Source organism: Scyliorhinus canicula, chromosome 5 (genome assembly GCF_902713615.1).
Source record: "Scyliorhinus canicula chromosome 5, sScyCan1.1, whole genome shotgun sequence".
In the NCBI taxonomy this organism is placed as follows: Eukaryota; Metazoa; Chordata; class Chondrichthyes; order Carcharhiniformes; family Scyliorhinidae; genus Scyliorhinus; species Scyliorhinus canicula.
In genome coordinates this window covers 29,652,799-29,670,235 of record NC_052150.1, presented here as the reverse complement: position 1 = coordinate 29,670,235, position 17,437 = coordinate 29,652,799, and the positions used below count along the sequence as shown (strand labels likewise).

Here is a 17,437-nt window from a genome sequence, read left to right as displayed (position 1 = left end):
TTGATGTAATTTCTAAGTCTGTACATTCATTGCACCCAGATCCCAATACTTTGTTTATTCAATCAAAAATGCTCACATAAACAAGCCTTAAATTTCCGAGTATTGCTGAGACTAGAGTCATGCTATCAAAGCTTAAGGGCGGAATTCTCTGCTCCCGGAAAAATCAGGAGGGCCATCGTGAAACGCGGCCGAGTTTCACGACGGCCTCGGAGGGCGCTCCTCGCCCCCTATTCTCCCCTCCCGGCGGGGCTAGAAGCGGCGCTCCATAACTCTCGGCCGCCAGGCGGCGCGCCGAGAGTGACGTGACGGCGGCGCCTATGTGACGTCAGCCGCGCATGCGCCGGTTGGTCGGCTCCAACCCACACATGCGCGGCTGACGTCACGACGGCTGACAGCTCGAGCCCACGCATGCGCAGAGGCCGTCTTTCCCCTCAGCCGCCCCGCAAGACGTGGCAGCTTGATCATGCGGGGTGGCGGAGGGGAAATAGTGCGTCCGATTGAGACGCCGACCCGACGATTGGTGGGCACCTCCCGAGCACAGTCGTGGTGCTCATTCCCCAACTGGCCCCCTACAAGCCCCAAAAACGGGCATCTCACGGCGCTTTCACAACGGCAGTGACCAGTTGTGGTTGCCGCCATCGTGAAACGGTCGCGAACGGCAGGCCGTTCGGCCCATCCGGGTCGGAGAATCGCCAATCGCCGTGAAAAACGGCAGCGGCGATTCTTCCGAGCGGGGGGTGGGAGAATCACGGGGGGGCGCCAGGGGGGCGTGAAACTAGTCGGGGGGCCCTCCCACGATTCTCCCACCCAGCGTGGGAGTGGAGAATCGCGCCTAAGTTCTTCCTAGATTCCGTGCAAGACATTGGGCACGGCCGCCCCACGACACGAATCGCTGCTGCCATTTTTTACGGCGAACAATGATTCTTCCCAGGCCGATAGGCCGAGTGACCAGGCCTTTACGACCGTTTTTACGGTAGCAAACACACCTGCTTGCTGCCGTTGTAAAAATGGCCGCAACATGCCCGTTCTGGGCATCCAGGGCCCCGATTGGCACAGCAGTACCACGATCAGTCCGCGGGGCGGCTGAGGGAGATGACGGCCCCGTGCATGCGCGGGTTGGAGCCGTCCAACCGGCGCATGCGCGGCTGATGTCATCGTGCGCATCAGCCGGCGTGACGCTTGGTGTGCGGGCTTAGCGACGGTCGCTAAGTCCACGATGCCGTGCTTCACGGGGCCCTGCTGCTAGCCCCGCCCGGGGGGAGAATCGGGTCCCGGGAGGGGGCGCGGAGGCTGCCGTGAAACACGGCCAGTTTCACGGCAGCCTTTACGATTCGCCGCATTTGCGGAGAATCGCGCCCATTATTCTTATCAACAAACATTTTCAGCTTGTCAACTTACCATACTTCCATCTTCTCCTGCATAGCCTAATGTTCCCTTTAGTCCTGGTAGCCCCTTAAATAATAGCAACAGTATAAATAGTTAGAAAACAAGCACAGATTAGGTGAGGAATGTATGTAACAGTTGCATTATTTTTTCAGTCTGTATGTGAACTCATTGACATGATCAAAATCCCCAGAGGCCAGGAAGGACCCAGGTTCAATGGTCTGAATCGTGTTTCCCAAGTAATCCAGCCCAGCTGGCAGAAGGGGACTTGCAATTGGCCCCAGGTTAACCAAGTAAATGAAAATAGCTAGGGTGTCTATTCCACCACTCTAACCAGCAAAATCCTCCATGTCACATTGACACACTGGAGTCACATTTCTGCTCCATTCGTGGAATACCTGATGCAACTCCACCAAGAGTGTGATGGATCGGCCGGAGAGTCAGCAAGGGGCCAGAGTCAGTGGATCCTCATCACTGCAGGCTGCTTCCATGAAAACCAACTTGAGATGGACATTCCGCTTGCCCTAGTCATCACCGCTCCACTTGACCTAGTCATCACCGTTGAGTTCAGAGGGGGCAAGGGCCAGCGGGAGGCAGTTTCTTAATCCGTAGCCAGGGTTACAATGGGAGGCCTGTTCACAAGAAACCAGCCACCACCCCCATCACATCCAGTGTGTCCCACATGAGTGCTCTGACTTGGAAGGATGAGGAGGAATTTCTTCAGCCAGAAGGTGATGAATCTGTGGAACTCTTTGCCGCAGAAGGCTGTGGAGGCCAATTCACTGACTGTCTTTAAGACAGAGATAGATAGATTCTTGATTAATAAGGGGATCAGGGGTTTAGAATTTAGAATTTAGAACAGTACAGCACAGAACAGGCCCTTCGGCCCTCGATGTTGTGCCGAGCAATGATCACCCTACTCAAACTCACGTATCCACCCTATACCCGTAACCCAACGACCCCCCCCCCTTAACCTTACTTTTTAGGACACTACGGGCAATTTAGCATGGCCAATCCACCTAACCCCGCACATCTTTGGACTGTGGGAGGAAACCGGAGCACCCGGAGGAAACCCACGCACACACGGGGAGGACGTGCAGACTCCACACAGACAGTGACCCAGCCGGGAATCGAACCTGGGACCCTGGAGCTGTGAAGCATTGATGCTAACCACTATGCTACCATGCTGCCCCTGGTTATGGGGAGAAGGCAGGAGATTGGGGATGAGAAAATGTCAGCCATGATTGAATGGCGGAGCAGACTCGATGGGCCAAGTGGCCTAATTCTGCTCCTATGTCTTATGGTCTTATGAAATAAACTCCCCAATCCTCACATCTCCCCAAAGAAAATCTGTACTGGAGGGGAAAGATCAGCCCATTCACAAAGTGGACAATAAGCCCTTCAGAAAACGTCATTGAAACGGAGAACATAAATGACCAATTCAGCAGCATTCTGTTCCTCACCTCTCATGATCCCTGCATGTGTTAGTGCACGCCAGTAACATGCAGATGATCATAATGATCACTAATACTTTGGCGGAGGGTGAAAGGGTCAGGAGCAGTAACTCCGGGGAAGAAGATCTGCTGAGTTATAATATTCACTGCAGTTCAGCCATGGGGAAAGGTCTCTTGAATGGGTTCTGAAGGCCCTCATCTCATTTTAGGTCTGCCATGTGAGGGAAAGTGTGGGAGAAAATTGGAGACAGCTTTTTTTGAAACTCATGGATTGATAACATCTTATAAGGTAGTGCTTCCAATGCGGAAAGGGCACCCTCCACCCCCACCCACCCTCCTCCGACCCCCCATCTCCCACCACCACGCCTCATCACCTTCCCCCACCCAGAGCCCCTATCGTCCCCAAGAAAGAAGCACCCCCTCATCTCTATTTCTAAGTGGTCCAAAATGTCTTTGTTGAATATTCAGAGATTCACGTAATTACCCAGGCCTGAATTTCAGGCGCTTCCCACTTCCAATCATTCAACAGCCTGGTTTCTCACACCATTCATCCACCTAGTGTTTGGTAAACTGAGGAAGACTCAGACTGAGTACTCATATCCAGCTCCCTCCCATGGTCCTTGGCTGGATTGAATGGAGGTTGCAGCCATTATAAGACCATCAGGAGACTCAGATAGTAGGCTGAAAGCTGGAATACCCAGATACCGGCTAATTGCATTCCCCCCTGCCCCCATCACCCCATTATATTGCCAGCAGAGTTACGACAGGATTCCATTCAAACATTCTCTGCACAGTTAGAGAGGGAGTCCTTGAGCGTCCCAGCCAGGTTACAACAGGAGACCACTGGAACAGTACCACAGCTCAACTTGTTTAGATTTTTTTTAAATGATAAATGTAAATTCTTTAAAATTATAATTGTAGAAAATCACTGCCGAGACTCTTATTTCCTCATCAAAGAGAGGTAAGTGGAGTGAAATCACACAGTTGAGGGACTGGCACTTAATGCTTGAATTTACTTACATCACTTTGATGTGGTCTATGTTTCCAAAAATTGGGGTTTCACCACTTAGACCACTGAAGCGTGAATGGATATGAATGGATCAAAACCGCAGATGGTTTTTACAAGCTGTCAATCACAGACCACCATTGAAATCTACCAATGGCATGCAGATAATGGATTTGTGGGATCCAGACACAGGCACCGCTGCTCTCCTTCAAGGAATGGACGCATGGAGCTGTAAGAGGACACCAATTGCAGGGGTCCATGTGGAAGGGTCCCTCTGTTCCAGGGGTCCCTGTGGGGGGAGGGTCCCTCTGTTCCAGTGGTCCCTGTGGCGGGAGGGTCCCCCTGTTACAGGGGTCCTTGTGGAGAGGGTCTCCTATTACAGAGGTCCCTGTGGAGGTGGTCTCCTATTAGAGAGGCCCTTCAGAGTCCCTCCTATAATAGGGGTCCCTGGAGGGATCCCCTATTAGAGGGATCTCTTACAGGGAGGCAGGTGCCGATCCCAATTTACCCCGATTCCGATTCTTCGACCCATTTGGGAATGTATTCCGGGCGTCCCAGGACACCAAATCCTACCCATAACCTTTCACTGATTTAGATGTTTCTGCAAAAATGAATTCATACAATGGGATTATAACTGGTATTTTCTAAATTACCAGTCCAGTAACACTATTACTACTCAACCCGAGTCATTTCAATAAAGCTCATTCCCATCAACAACATTCATATTTTGCCTTACTTTATCTCCGTGCCTTCCTTGAGGTCCATGTTTGCCCGGTTGTCCAAGACACTTGCAAACTATATTACAACATTTTCTTTCTGCAATTGCGTCCTGCAAGGAGATGCAATTTTAAGAATATTTAACCATCATACAGCAGCACCTTTAATGATTTATATATTACTCTGTCATACTTTGTGTCTGTACTGGGTGAGGGGCAACTAACATCATACAGCACTGCAATGAGGGAGTCTTGCTCGAACTGTTGTGTGTCCTCTTCAAAATGGACCTTTGAATATCGTGTCCAGCACTGGTACCCAGGAGAGAAGGGAAGAGGCTGTTGCAAACATTTCTAATTATATGATTCACATGTTTTAGGAGTATGACTTCTTTGGGAATTGAAGTTGGAATTGTAAAATATTGGAAGCACCTGGATTGAGAGACTGGTAAACAACCCAAATGCAATTCAAAGGATGTCCTACATTTATTTAGTAAGGTCAGAGTTGGAAGTGGGAAAACATTAAACCATGGATGACTACTTTCTGAGTTTCTTGATGGAGACGGGATAGCCACAGTTTCCTTCACAAGGAGTTTATTTTTTTCTCAGAACAAAGGCATGATTTAGGAATAGAAAATACGGAATTAATCTCTATCCCAAGTGTGCCCCACGTTGTTGTGGGGATTTCTTTTTGGTTGGGTCTTATCTGTATGATTTCTCATCGAGGCAGTTGGTTGGATCCTGGATAGCAGCTTTGAGACGAGCAGAGAGAGATATCTGCCAGGGTAGCAAAAGGCCATCGGTAACCAAGGGTGTTTTCAGATTTTGGAGTCGTTGAGCAAGACAGCAGAGAGGCCCATGCGGGGGTTGAGGTGTCCAATTGTGATGAGAGTTGGAGGGTTACCTAACCAGAAGTTAATCATAGAATTTACAGTGCAGAAGTCCATCGAGTCCGCACCGGCCCATGGAAAGAACCCAACCCAAGCCCACACTTCCACCCTATCCCTGCAACCCAGCAACCGCACGCAACCTATTTGTTTGAACACTAAGGGCAATTTAGCATGGCCAATCCACCTAACCTGCACATCTTTGGACTGTGGGAGGAAACTGGGGCCCCCGTAGGAAACCCACGCAGACATGGGGAGAACGTGCAGACTCCGCACAGACAGTGTCCCAAGCCGGGAATCGAACCTGGGACCCTGGAGCTGTGAAGCATCTGTGCTAACCACTGTGCTACCGTGCAGCCCATAATAGGGTGGCATGGTGGCACAGTGGTTAGCAGTGCTGCCTCACAGCCCCAGGGTCCCGGGTTCAATTCCGGCCTCCGGTGACTGTCTGTGTGGGGTTTGCACTTTCTCCCCGTGTCTGCGTCTGTTTCCTCCGGGTGCTCCGGTTTCCTCCCACAGTCCGAAGGTGTGAAGGTTAGGTGGATTGGCCATGCTAAATTGCCCCTTAGTGAACAAAAGGGTAGATGAGGTTACTGGGTTATGGGGATAGGGTAGAGGCATGGGCTTAAGTAGGGTGTTCTTTCCAAGCGCCAGTGCGGACCCGATGAGCTGAATGGCCTCCTTCTACACTGTATTATCTATGATTCTAAAAGACTCACACCTTGACAAATGGCTAGGACACCAGGAGAGACAATGGACGGGATTCTCCAAAATCCCAGCCAAGTGTTGACACCGGCGTCAAAACTGGCGCGAGCGACGCCGACTTCAACGGGCCACCAGGACCAGGCAATCGCCCCTTCTTCGGGGGCTAGTACGGTGCCGGAGTGCTGTGTGCTCGAAAGCTGGCCAAAATGGCTGGCGCGGGTCCGTGTATGCGCGCCACGGTCAGCACGGGTCCGCGTATGTGCGTGGGTTGCTGTCTCCACGCCGGCCCCTGGGCAACATAGCAGAGCCCTACAGGGGCCCGCCATGTAGAAACATAGCCCCCGGAGTTAGCCCGCCTGTCGACCGGTAGACCCCAATCACTGGACTGACCACCATGGACGCCCCCCACCCCCCCCACCGGCGTGGGATCCCCCGCCCCCCCCACCAGGATGGCCCCCACAGGCAGAACTCCGAGGTCCCGCCGGGTGGGACCATACGTAACCCACGCTGGCAGGACTTGGTGGAACACGTCGGGCACTCGGCACATCGAGCACAGAGAATCGCCGCGAGGGCCGCTTTCAACAGCCTCTGATGTCCGCTGGCAACCCTGTGGGCACGATTGCCACAGATTCTCCAGTTGCTGGAGAATCGGCGGCCCGATGTCGGTGCGGCGTACCGTGATTCTCGCGCCCCAGCACGGAATCAGAGAATCCCGGCCAATGAATTCCTGAGAGTTGTGGCACACCTTGGGACGTTAAGAAAATTCCCAGGTGAAGTATATGAGAACTCGTGAGTGGAAATAAAAGTGGAATGTCCTGTTGAGATTTTCAGCCTTAAAGAAAAATGGATTATAATGTTAAGTTAGTAATTTAATTCTTGTTTAACATGTGAAACCCTGTGGCAATTCCTTCTGGGAGTTCAATTTTCTTTTTAAAAGTTACAAGTCTCCACTGAGATCATGACAACATTCAAGCAGTGGAGGCAGTACAGTGAAAAGCCTTGATACTCATTCCCAATATCAGAAGTGTGAACAATGAAGAGGCATGCTCTGGTTAGTCTTCAGAATAGGGGTGAGCGGGGAGGAGGCAAAATTCGACTTGGGCAGGGAAACAAAATAAGTGTTTTTATATCTTCTGTTGTTACATGTGCTATTCAATCTTCAGATTCCCTGGCTTCAATGGAATCAAATATTAGGATGGGAGAGTGGGGGCATATATCTAATATCCCAGGTCAAGTTGAATTTCAGCCCCATGTCCTCGGTGAGGAGATTTCATATGAGTATATTTTAAAATCCGAAATGATATTTTACACGGTCTGAACAAAACAAAAGGATATCAGTTCACACAAGTATAAAACAAAATTTCCAACAATAACTTGGATTTGTACAGCATCCTAAACACACAAAAAACATTCCAAGGTGCTTCAGATGAGCCCCACCAGGTAAAAAAGTGAGACTGAACTAAACTAAGAGACATGAGCTCAGGTGACCATGTGCTTGGTCGGAAGATAGTTTTTAAGAAAGGTCTTAAAGGAGGACTGAGCATGGAGCGGTTTGGGTAGACAATTCTAGAGCTTAGGGCCCAAACAGCTGAAGGCACAGCCACCAATGGTGGGGGGAAGGGACCTGGGGAATGGACCCGCATTCAGAATTGGAGGAGCACAGAGTTCTCCGAGTATTGGAGGGATGGAAGGTAATGATAGGAGCATGCGGAGGGAGATCAACACATGACGTGGACTTCCCAGTAAAGTGAAGAAAATGCACCAATTCCAGGGAAGGTAAAGTTGTTCAGGATTAAGAAGTAAAATGAGTCCAAATAACCAGCCCCGTCCAAAGTTATCAGACAGGATCTGAATACGTAGGCTAACTAGATGAGCAGTACTGGCAAAGTTGGAATAGGAAGAGATATTGGGCGCAATTCAGCGACTCTTCTGTGCCCAGTGCGGATCCAGGTGCAACAGATGAATCGCGCACAATCACCAAATTGAGCTCTGCTCCAAGTACCCGGCCAATCCCTCCACCCGTGTGATCTGGTTCTCGCCCAGCAAGGATGAGATCCAGATCTCAATATTTAAATGAGCCTAATGACACATTTAAATACCCAGATGCCGGATTAATCTGGTAATCTGGCTCCCAGGAGTCACCAGCCATGCCTAGGAGACCTCGCCGGAGCGCCATTTAGTACTGGTCCACACAAACGTGGACCAGAAATAACAGCGCCTGTGGGAGGAGGGGGGTCTCCTAGCCATTGGAGACCCTTAGGTGGACAGGGTGGCACGCTGGCACTCCCCCTGGCAGCTGACCACCTTGGCACTGCCAGGATGCCTGGGTTCCAGGGTGGCACTGCCAGGGGTCAGGCCTGGGCGCATTGGTGCCTTGCCAAGTAGAGGGGGTGTTAGGGGACTTCCTGGAGGCTTCCCCCAGGTTTGGGGGTGAGGGGTGGAAATCAAAAAAACAGGGCGAGGGAATTTTAGCTCGCCAGCAGGAAATCCCTCTACGTGCGGCCTTGGCAGAGAGAAACTCCCCACGGCCAAGAGAAACAGCAAAATGCCATTGGATAGCGGGATGTTTCTCTGGGCTGCAGCTGCTACGAAATACCCCGCTAAAAGCACCTGACAGCAGATTTCAGCTTCAGTCCGCTGAACTGCGCCTATCATCTCAAACAATCCAGCATGGTTCATTCAAATAATTCAACAAATGAAACATTTTTGCAGTAAATTTTGAAAACACGTGGTACAGGATAATCCAGGGGAAGGGGGCTAGTTCCCGCCAATCACAGCAGCCCCGCAGCCATTTAACGTCTCAAGGAGCATGATCTGTCTGGAGTCAGGAATTCCCCTCCTCACTCAAGCAGGAAGACAGACCTTAGGGTGGGTGGGTTGGGGTGGGGGAACCATTGAGGGATGCGTGCATCCCCTTCAGCCTTGGGCCTGAGCAGGGTGACATTCTAAACCTGCCCTTTGCCCCTAAACATTTCCTTCCTGCTATCCTCAAAATTGAGACAAAGCTGGAAGTGGCCCTTAAGTGGTCAATAATTGACCACCAAGGTGCATATAGGAGGAAGCCACCTGAGATATTTTACTAGCTGTACCCACTGGCTCTCAAACCTGTCAGCTGGGAAAGTTTTGCCCATGGTGCCTTAAAAGATATAAATAATAATACATCAACTTTGCTATTTGTGAAGAGGATGCTAGATCTCTAGGGTGTAAGCATGTCCTAATGTACCATGATCAACCAGGCATTGTAGTCGTTATACATTTAGCTGTGCAGTTACTTATACTTTTAGGTAGCCAATACTTTCAGTCAGCTAATTCCCTAATCATCCTTCAAAAGTCTAAGGGATGTCAGTTTAGAACAAAAAATAACTAAGTCAATGGATTGTTATTGATGATAACATTTTTCTCAACCTTTTTACTAATGTTAGGTTCTCTTTCAGAGTCACTTACAATCTCTGTGAGTAATGCGCTTCCAATATCATGCATTCCAATGGCCAATCGCTGTCTGTAGCCAAATCCTCTGCCGAACTCCAGTTCATGAAGCTTGTCAACATTTGCAGTGTTTTCCAGAGCAACCACGATTAGCGCATTGATACCTGTTTAGAAAATTAAACATTGACCGCTCTCTGTTAAACTATGCTATGCCTGGTTTATGTCATGTCATTGGTCAGTGTATTGCCCCTCGGCAATGTACCTATTAACTCATTGCATGACCAAAATTAAACTGTTGTTCATGATTCATTCAATCTCATTTCGGTTCCAGCAGTTGATGGCCACGTGATATGAACCATACAGCCTGCCCTTTCATACGTTTAATGGGGCCACAATTATTTTGCTCTCAACTGTAGATCTCACATCGTAATGATACTTATATTGTTTGTATGCACTCTCCACAAAATTACCCTGAAGGGCCGATTGGCTGAGCTTTGCCCATCCCCTGGCCCATGAATTCCATTGGCAGATTTTCCTCCCTTCACTTGTCCCTCTTTATGATTTGGGCAACTACATTTTAGAGGAGTTCCGACTCTTTCCGTCTTTCTGTTTCCCTCTCTCCACGTGCGTTTCCCAATAGCCTACACCATTTCTGTGCAGTAAAACCATTTTCTCACCCAGTTTTAATAATCTTTCTCTTTAAATATTTTTATTGAGGCATTTCTATTTAAACCCAGTTTTAATTATCATGCAGCCAGAGGGTAATATTTGGGTTAAGAATAAAAAGCAACATGGATTAGTTCTTGCCCACTCAGTAGCTTATTTTAAAAGTAACTTTTCCTGTGGAATATATAATAAAAACAATCTTTATTGTCACAAGTAGGCTTACGTTAACACTGCAATGAAGTCGCTGTGAATAGCCCCTGGTCGCCACATTCCGGCGCCTGTTTGGGTACACAGAGGGAGAATTCAGAATGTCCAAATTACCTAACAGCACGTCTTTCGGAACTTGTGGGAGGAAACCGAAGCACCCGGAAGAAACTCACACAGACGGACCAAACTAAAGGAACCATAAACACAAACATTCCAGAAGGTGCAGTCCTTCAAGAAACTCATCATTAAAACCTCAAGCGTTCCACTGTTACGGAAAGAATGGCATCGCATAAGATACTTATGAAAGATTTAAAATCCCAGTGTCCAGCAAACTGTTCTATTAAAGTCCTGTCATGGTGACGGAAATGGACACAAATGTTTCCCATAACTTTGTTTCTGTGATTATAATGGAATCTCTTTGTTCTCAATGTCCTAAGGTTCTATAAAACTGAGGCAGGATGTCTGATATCATACCTAAACCAAAATCAACATCTGTTGCAGATGTAGTTGTTAAAACCCAATGGAAATATTAATTCCTGAATGTTTTTCGTTAAATGCTACTGCTCGGTGCCAACATTCAGAGCTATCAATATTCCCCAGCATCTTCAAAACAGGATGACGGATAAACCCCAGTTAGTTACCATGAAGCCGGAGTCTTTTTGATGCTTCCTTGAGTTTATCCATGCTGTCCTCTACTCCATTTGTAAACATCACAATCACCTGGAAAGAGAGAGTTACAAGGAACATTAGGAGCAACAGATTGGAAAGCTCCACAGCTTTCAATAGAGGAAGTTCTGTGATAGCAGAGTGCTGAAGAATTCATTATCTTTAGGTGCATTTAAATCATGGTAGGGGTTCTGACACCACCAGCAATAGCAGATTGAGTAAAGCTTATGTCCAGTTTCATGGGATAAATGTAACATGTTGCAGTTATACAAACAATTAACACTTAACAATTGGCAGTTTCCAAATAATCCAGATAAAGGGCATAGCCATCAATACAACAAAAGGATTATAATCAGGCATAAGGAGGGTGAAAGCACCTTTAGCAGATCTGACTATTACAGTAGAAGACAAAATTAGAAGAAAAATAAAGGGCAGACTAATACCAGGAACGCCAATGGAAAAGGTGCTTCAAGTGTGACATTATGCAGTGAACTGCCTGGAATGAAAAGGAGGGTTGTCAAAATGATGAAGGGGATGAAGATAATGATAAATCCAAAGTATACTGGTCACAGATTTTTAGTCCTACAATGCACATATTAATCATGGTCTCTTTTAACTGTGCTGCACTTGATAGTACTTCCACTTCAAAAATATTTCAAACAGAATGTTCAAAATATTATCTTGATTCCTTAAGTTGTAAGGATTGGCACAAGGCTAAAGAATATAAAATACAACTTGGGTGAGGTTTGGTGATGTCAACATTTTGATGTCAATGGAACAGTTGAAATTACTCGCAAAATGGCGAGAGTAATCCATTTTATATGTAACAAAGTAGTCGAGAGAGAGAGAGAGAGAGAGACCAAAGGGACAATGCTGGAAAATCTCAGCAAGTCTGGCAGCATCTGTAGGGAGAGAAAAGAGCTCTTTTCTCTCCCTACAGATAACTCCGATGACTCTTTGTCAAACCTAACAGACAGAGAGAGTGGGAAATATTTATACTGTGGAGTGAAAGATGAGTCATAGCAACAGAAACCCAAGGAAACCGGCTGCTAATGGCCACAGAAACCAAGGTGAAAGAGTGCTAATGGCATCTCCCCAGAGATGACAAAAGATGTGAAAGGTCAAACAGCAGGGAAACTAACATCAGGGGATGAACTGTAGGTGTGGGGGGAGGGGAAGGGGGAAGCAAAGAGGAGAAAGATGCAGGAAATGTGCAGGAAAGAAAGAAATGGTAAAAGACAGTTAAAATGAAATGAAAACAAATGGGGCAGGTGGAGCTGATCATCTGAAGTTGTTGAATTCGATGTTCAGGCCGGAAGGCTGTAGTGTGCCTAACCGGAAGATGAGATGTTGTTCCTCCAGTTTGCGTTGCGCTTCACTGGAACATTGCAGCAGGCCAAGAACAGACATGTGAGTATGGGAGAAGGGTCTTTTGTCAAAATGACAAGCAACAGGAAGGTCAGGGTCCTGAATGCGCACAGACCAAGATGCTCAGCAAAGCGATCACCCAGTCTACGTTTGGCCTCTCCGATATAGAGGAGACCACATTGGGAGCTGCGAATGCAGTAGACCAAATTGGAAGAGGTGCAAGTGAAACGCTGCTCAACCTGGAATGAGTGTTTTGGGCCTGGGATGTTAAGCATGGAAGAGGTAAAGGGGCAGGTGTTACACCTGCGATTGCATGGGAAGGTGCCATGGGTGATGCGAGAGGTACTGGGTATGGTGGATGAGTGGACTAGATTGTCTCGGAGGGAACGGTCTCTGCGGAATGCTGACAGAGGGAGTGAAGGGAAGATGTGTTTGGTGGTGGCATCACGCTGGAGTTGGCGAAAATGGCGGAGGATTATGCTTTGCATACGGAGGTTGGCGGGATGAAATGTGAGAACAAGGGGGACTCTATACTTGTTCTGGGAGGGAGGGGAGGGGGCGAGGGTAGTGGCGCGGGAGAGGGGGTGACAGTAGTGGCGCGGGAGATGGACCTATGCTATGCAGCAAACTATGAAAAAGGAACAAATGTCAAATGTCACTTGGCATGGAGCTTGTTAAGGCAATTATTTTTGGAAAGTAATTTGCTCAGCAGTTTATCTATACAGGATATTATTGTATCGCCACAATAAAGCCTGATATTTCTCAGAGCATTAGACAAATACTAATTCTATCAGAAAATGGGCGAGATTCACTCCGGACTTTTTCCTCGAAAGTCCGGGGTGATTCTCCGTTTTCCATAGGGCCAGCAGAGCCCTGGCATGTGTCCCGCCGCTCTGGCTGCCGGCGGGGCCCTGCTGTTCAGACCACCTGGCCCTGCATGTGCACGGCGGCCCACCTCAGCACGGGCGCCGCCAACATGACGGAGCCACACAGCGGGCCCGCGCAGAGGATGGTACGTAACCCCCAGATTGCGATGGCCCGCCGATCAGTGGCTCCCGATCACGGGCTTGGCCTCTGCTGAAGCCCCCCCACCCCCCCAGAGTCAGATTCCCCCCGCTTCCCACCAGGACCACCACCGCGTCCGCGGGTCCCAGCTCCCGCCAGGTGGTACCAGATGTGAACCACGCCAGGGGAGTTCAGACGGTCGCCCGCGGAGAATCGCGGTCCCCGACCGGCACTGAGGCGACCGCACGGGCGCGATTGGAGCTGATTCTCCAGTCGCCGGAGAATCTGCGGCTCAGCCTCGGAGCGGTGTGGCAGGAATCTCGGCCCCCCCCCAGCGATTCTCCAAGTCGGTGCGGGCTCGGAGAATCCCGGCCATGGTCTTAGAACATAGAACATTACAGCGCAGTACAGGCCCTTCGGCCCTCGATGTTGCGCCGACCTGTGAAACCACTCTAAAACCCACCTACACTATTCCCTTATCATCCATATGTTTATCCAATGACCATTTAAATGCCCTTAAGATTACCGAGTCTTAACATTGGAAAGACAATTTGTTTACCCTCCTTGATTAGAATCCCAACTAAAAGATGCTGTGTAGTTGAGGTGTACAAGGTTAATAGGAGGGATTAGTAAAAATTATGAAATCTGTAAGAAGTAAAAAAGGATGATGCCATATCCTATTGTAAGCTTTCCATTGTCATATAACTTTTACCGGTGAAATTAATTCTGAATTAATTACAAAATTATGAACTCTAAGCAGCTGATAGAAGTAAAGAAGGTATCCTGTACCACAAATGCTCATGTGTATAATGTTGAAGGTCCTGAGGAACAGAGTGCGGCAGATCAAAGGGTGGATAATGGTAACGTGGCCGATCATGACATAACAGAGTTATCCATCTACAGGTCAGTTGCCCAGTATGGGTTCTTGGGGTGACATGCAGTCCAGGGACGTCCAGTGAATGGAGAGGTTGCAACAAGTGTGGAATATGCAGGAAAAGCTAAACACTTGTCAAAACATTGGTTGAATATATATGATGATGACCAAGGAGGGAAACATATGGACTGGAAGAAGGGATGAAAAAGTGGAAAGAAAGAAAGAAAGTGAAGTGCAAGCGCTGGTAGTGAGTTCGGAAGTGCCTCTTACATCAGCTAACAGTCACTTACTGGAGAAAGAACCTTCGATAGGGCATGAGGGTAATCTTGCAGCCATGGTCTGCAAGAAGAGGCGGTGGCATACTGTCACTGGACAAGTAAACCAGAGACCCAGAATAATGCTCTGGGGACCCAGGTTCAAATCCCACCACTGCAGATCGTGACATTTGAATTCAATTTTTAAAAAATGGAATTAAAAGTCTAATGGTGACCATGAAACCATTGCTGATCAATGTAAAAACCCATCTGGTTCACTGACGTCCTTTGGGGAAAGAAATCTGCTGTCCTTACCCGGTCTAGCCTACATGTGACTCCAGACCCACAGCGATGTAGTTGACTCTCAAGGGGCAATTAGGGATGGGTAATAAATGCTGGCACAGCCTGCGATGCCCACATGCCATGAACAAATACAAAAAAAGTCCTGACTGCTCTCAAAGAGCAAGAAGAGTGTATCGCTTAAATGAAATAGGGACCACAGAGGGTTGTCTATATCACAAAAAACAGGTAGATTGGTGTGGAAAAGAGAAAAACAATTCTTATCACACCATAATGAATCTTCAGGATTATTCAGCATGCATGACCAGAAGTTTATGAAAACCTTGAGCGTTCCTTCACAACAGATGAGAATGATTAACTGACGGGATCACAAGGACATTAGGTGGAAGAGACAACAGCACCATAAAAATAGAGGAGATTACAGGGAAAAGCACAGGAGATTACACAGAGTACAGGTAAAAGATCACAAAGGCATACTGGGAAATGTGATTACAAGGACATTCAAAAGATCACAGGGGCATACACATGGAGATGTCACTCTGTGACATACAAACGGAGTAGGTCACAGAGCTCTACAGGTTGAGGAGATCACAGCGACAAACAAGAGGGGGAGAAGGAAAGGACATGCTGGTGTAAAATATTCCAGTAATGTACAGTCAAATGACATAGCGGAATTAGGAAGAAATGAAAGCATGGATTCCATGACTGCATGGATCTTAAGTTAAATGTCTGGTGCTCTGCATGGTGAGGCCATGAAATGATCTCTGCATTTCTCCAGCAAAGAGCAAGCATAGACACCATGGGCTCAATAGCCCCCATGTTGTAACTCCAATGTTGTTCTGAGTCGATATCACCTAATACCAATAACTATAGTTTATGCCAAAGTCATATAAGATCAATGAAAGGTGCAAATGACAGGCCAGAAAATCAGAGGCCTGTCAGCTTGATTTCAGTGGAAGCAATTCTGAGAGATAGGATAAACTGTCACTTGGAAAGGCCCAGATTAGAATCATATAATCACTACAGTGCTGAAAGAGGCCATTCGGCCCATCAAGACTGCACCGACTCTCTGAAAGAGCGTACTTCCCAGGCCCACTTGCCTGCCCTATCCCCGTTACCCCAAGTAACCTTTGGACACACTAAGGGGAAATTTAGCATGGCCAATCCACCTTTGGACTGCGGGAGCAAACCGAAGGACCCGGAGGAAACCCATGGGGACGCGGGGGGGGGAACATACAAACTCCACACAGGCTATCACCCAAGGTCAGAATTGAACACAGCACTGTGAGGCAGTGCTAACCACTATGTCCCCATGCCACTCGATAGGGATAGTCAGTATGGTTTTGTTAGGGGAAGTTTGTGTCTTACTTACTTAATAGACTTTTTTGAGGAAGTAACAAGGAGGATTGATAAGTAGTGGATATTGTCGACATGGATATCAATATAGTAGCTGACAAGGTCCCACATGGCAGACTGGTTAGAAAAGTGAAATCGCATGGCTACAGGGTTAGGTGGCAAGTTGGATCTGAAATTTGGTCAGTGTCAGGAAATAAAGGGTAATAGTCAATGGATGTTTTTGCCAATGGAAAGTAGTTTCCAGTGGTGTTGCACAAGGTTCAGTATTGGGGCCCTAGCTGTTTGTTGTATATAGAAGTAATTTAGACTTAAATGTGGGTCGCACGATTAGGAAATTTGTAGATGACACAAAGATTGGCCGTATAGTTGATAGAGAGGAGGATAGCTGCCAAATCTCAAATGATATCAATGGTTTGGTTGAGTGGGCAGAAGTGTGGCAAATGGAATTCAATCCAGAAAAGTGTGAGGTAATGCATTCAGAGAGGCCAAACAAAGCAAGGGACTGTTCAGTAAATGGGAAGATATTGAGGTTGAGGAAGTGGGAGACTTGGGGAGATGGCCACAGGTCCTTGAAGGTGGCAGGACAGGTGGACAAGCTGGTCAAGAAAGCATATGGAATGCTTTCCTTTATTGGGCAAGGTATTGAGTACAAATGCAGAGATGTCATGATGTATAAAATGCTGGTTAGAAAATAGCTGGAGATTTGTGTACAGTCCTGACCCCCACATGGAAGGACAAAATTGTTCTGGAGAAATGCAGAGGAGATTTATAAGAATGTTGCCAGGGCTTGAAAATTTCAGCTATAACGAAAGATTGGATAGGTTGGGGTTGTTTTCCTCAGAACTGAGGAGGCCGAGGGTGACCTAATTGAGGTGCACAAAATTGAGGGGTCCAGACAAAGTAGACAAGAAAGACTTGTCTTCCCCTAGCTGAGGGATCAATTACCAGGGGGCGTAGATTTACGGTGAGATTGGCAGAAGGATTGGAGGGGACATGAGGAAAATCTTTTTCACCCAGAGGGTGGTGGGTGTCTGGCGTTCACTGCCTAAATTGGTGATTGAGGCTGAAAGGCCCAATTCATTTAAAATGTACCCAAGTCTGTATCTGAGGTGCTGTATGTAACCTGTAAGACTGTGGATCAGGTGCTGGAAAATGGGATTAAAATGA

At 47.8% G+C, this 17,437-nt stretch overlaps 1 protein-coding gene across 1 annotated transcript in view; it reads right to left on the bottom strand.

The window, feature by feature from the left end:
- The window catches only part of LOC119965585 (collagen alpha-6(VI) chain-like), a 165,075-nt gene that overhangs the window by 88,681 nt on the left and 58,957 nt on the right, over window positions 1-17,437 (bottom strand). The window contains exons 12-15 of the mRNA XM_038796376.1: window positions 11,089-11,167; window positions 9,593-9,738; window positions 4,580-4,672; window positions 1,399-1,452 (exon numbers count right to left, since the gene is read on the bottom strand). Coding sequence (XP_038652304.1) covers window positions 1,399-1,452; window positions 4,580-4,672; window positions 9,593-9,738; window positions 11,089-11,167 — 372 coding nt within the window. The remainder of the gene's footprint in view (window positions 1-1,398; window positions 1,453-4,579; window positions 4,673-9,592; window positions 9,739-11,088; window positions 11,168-17,437) is intronic.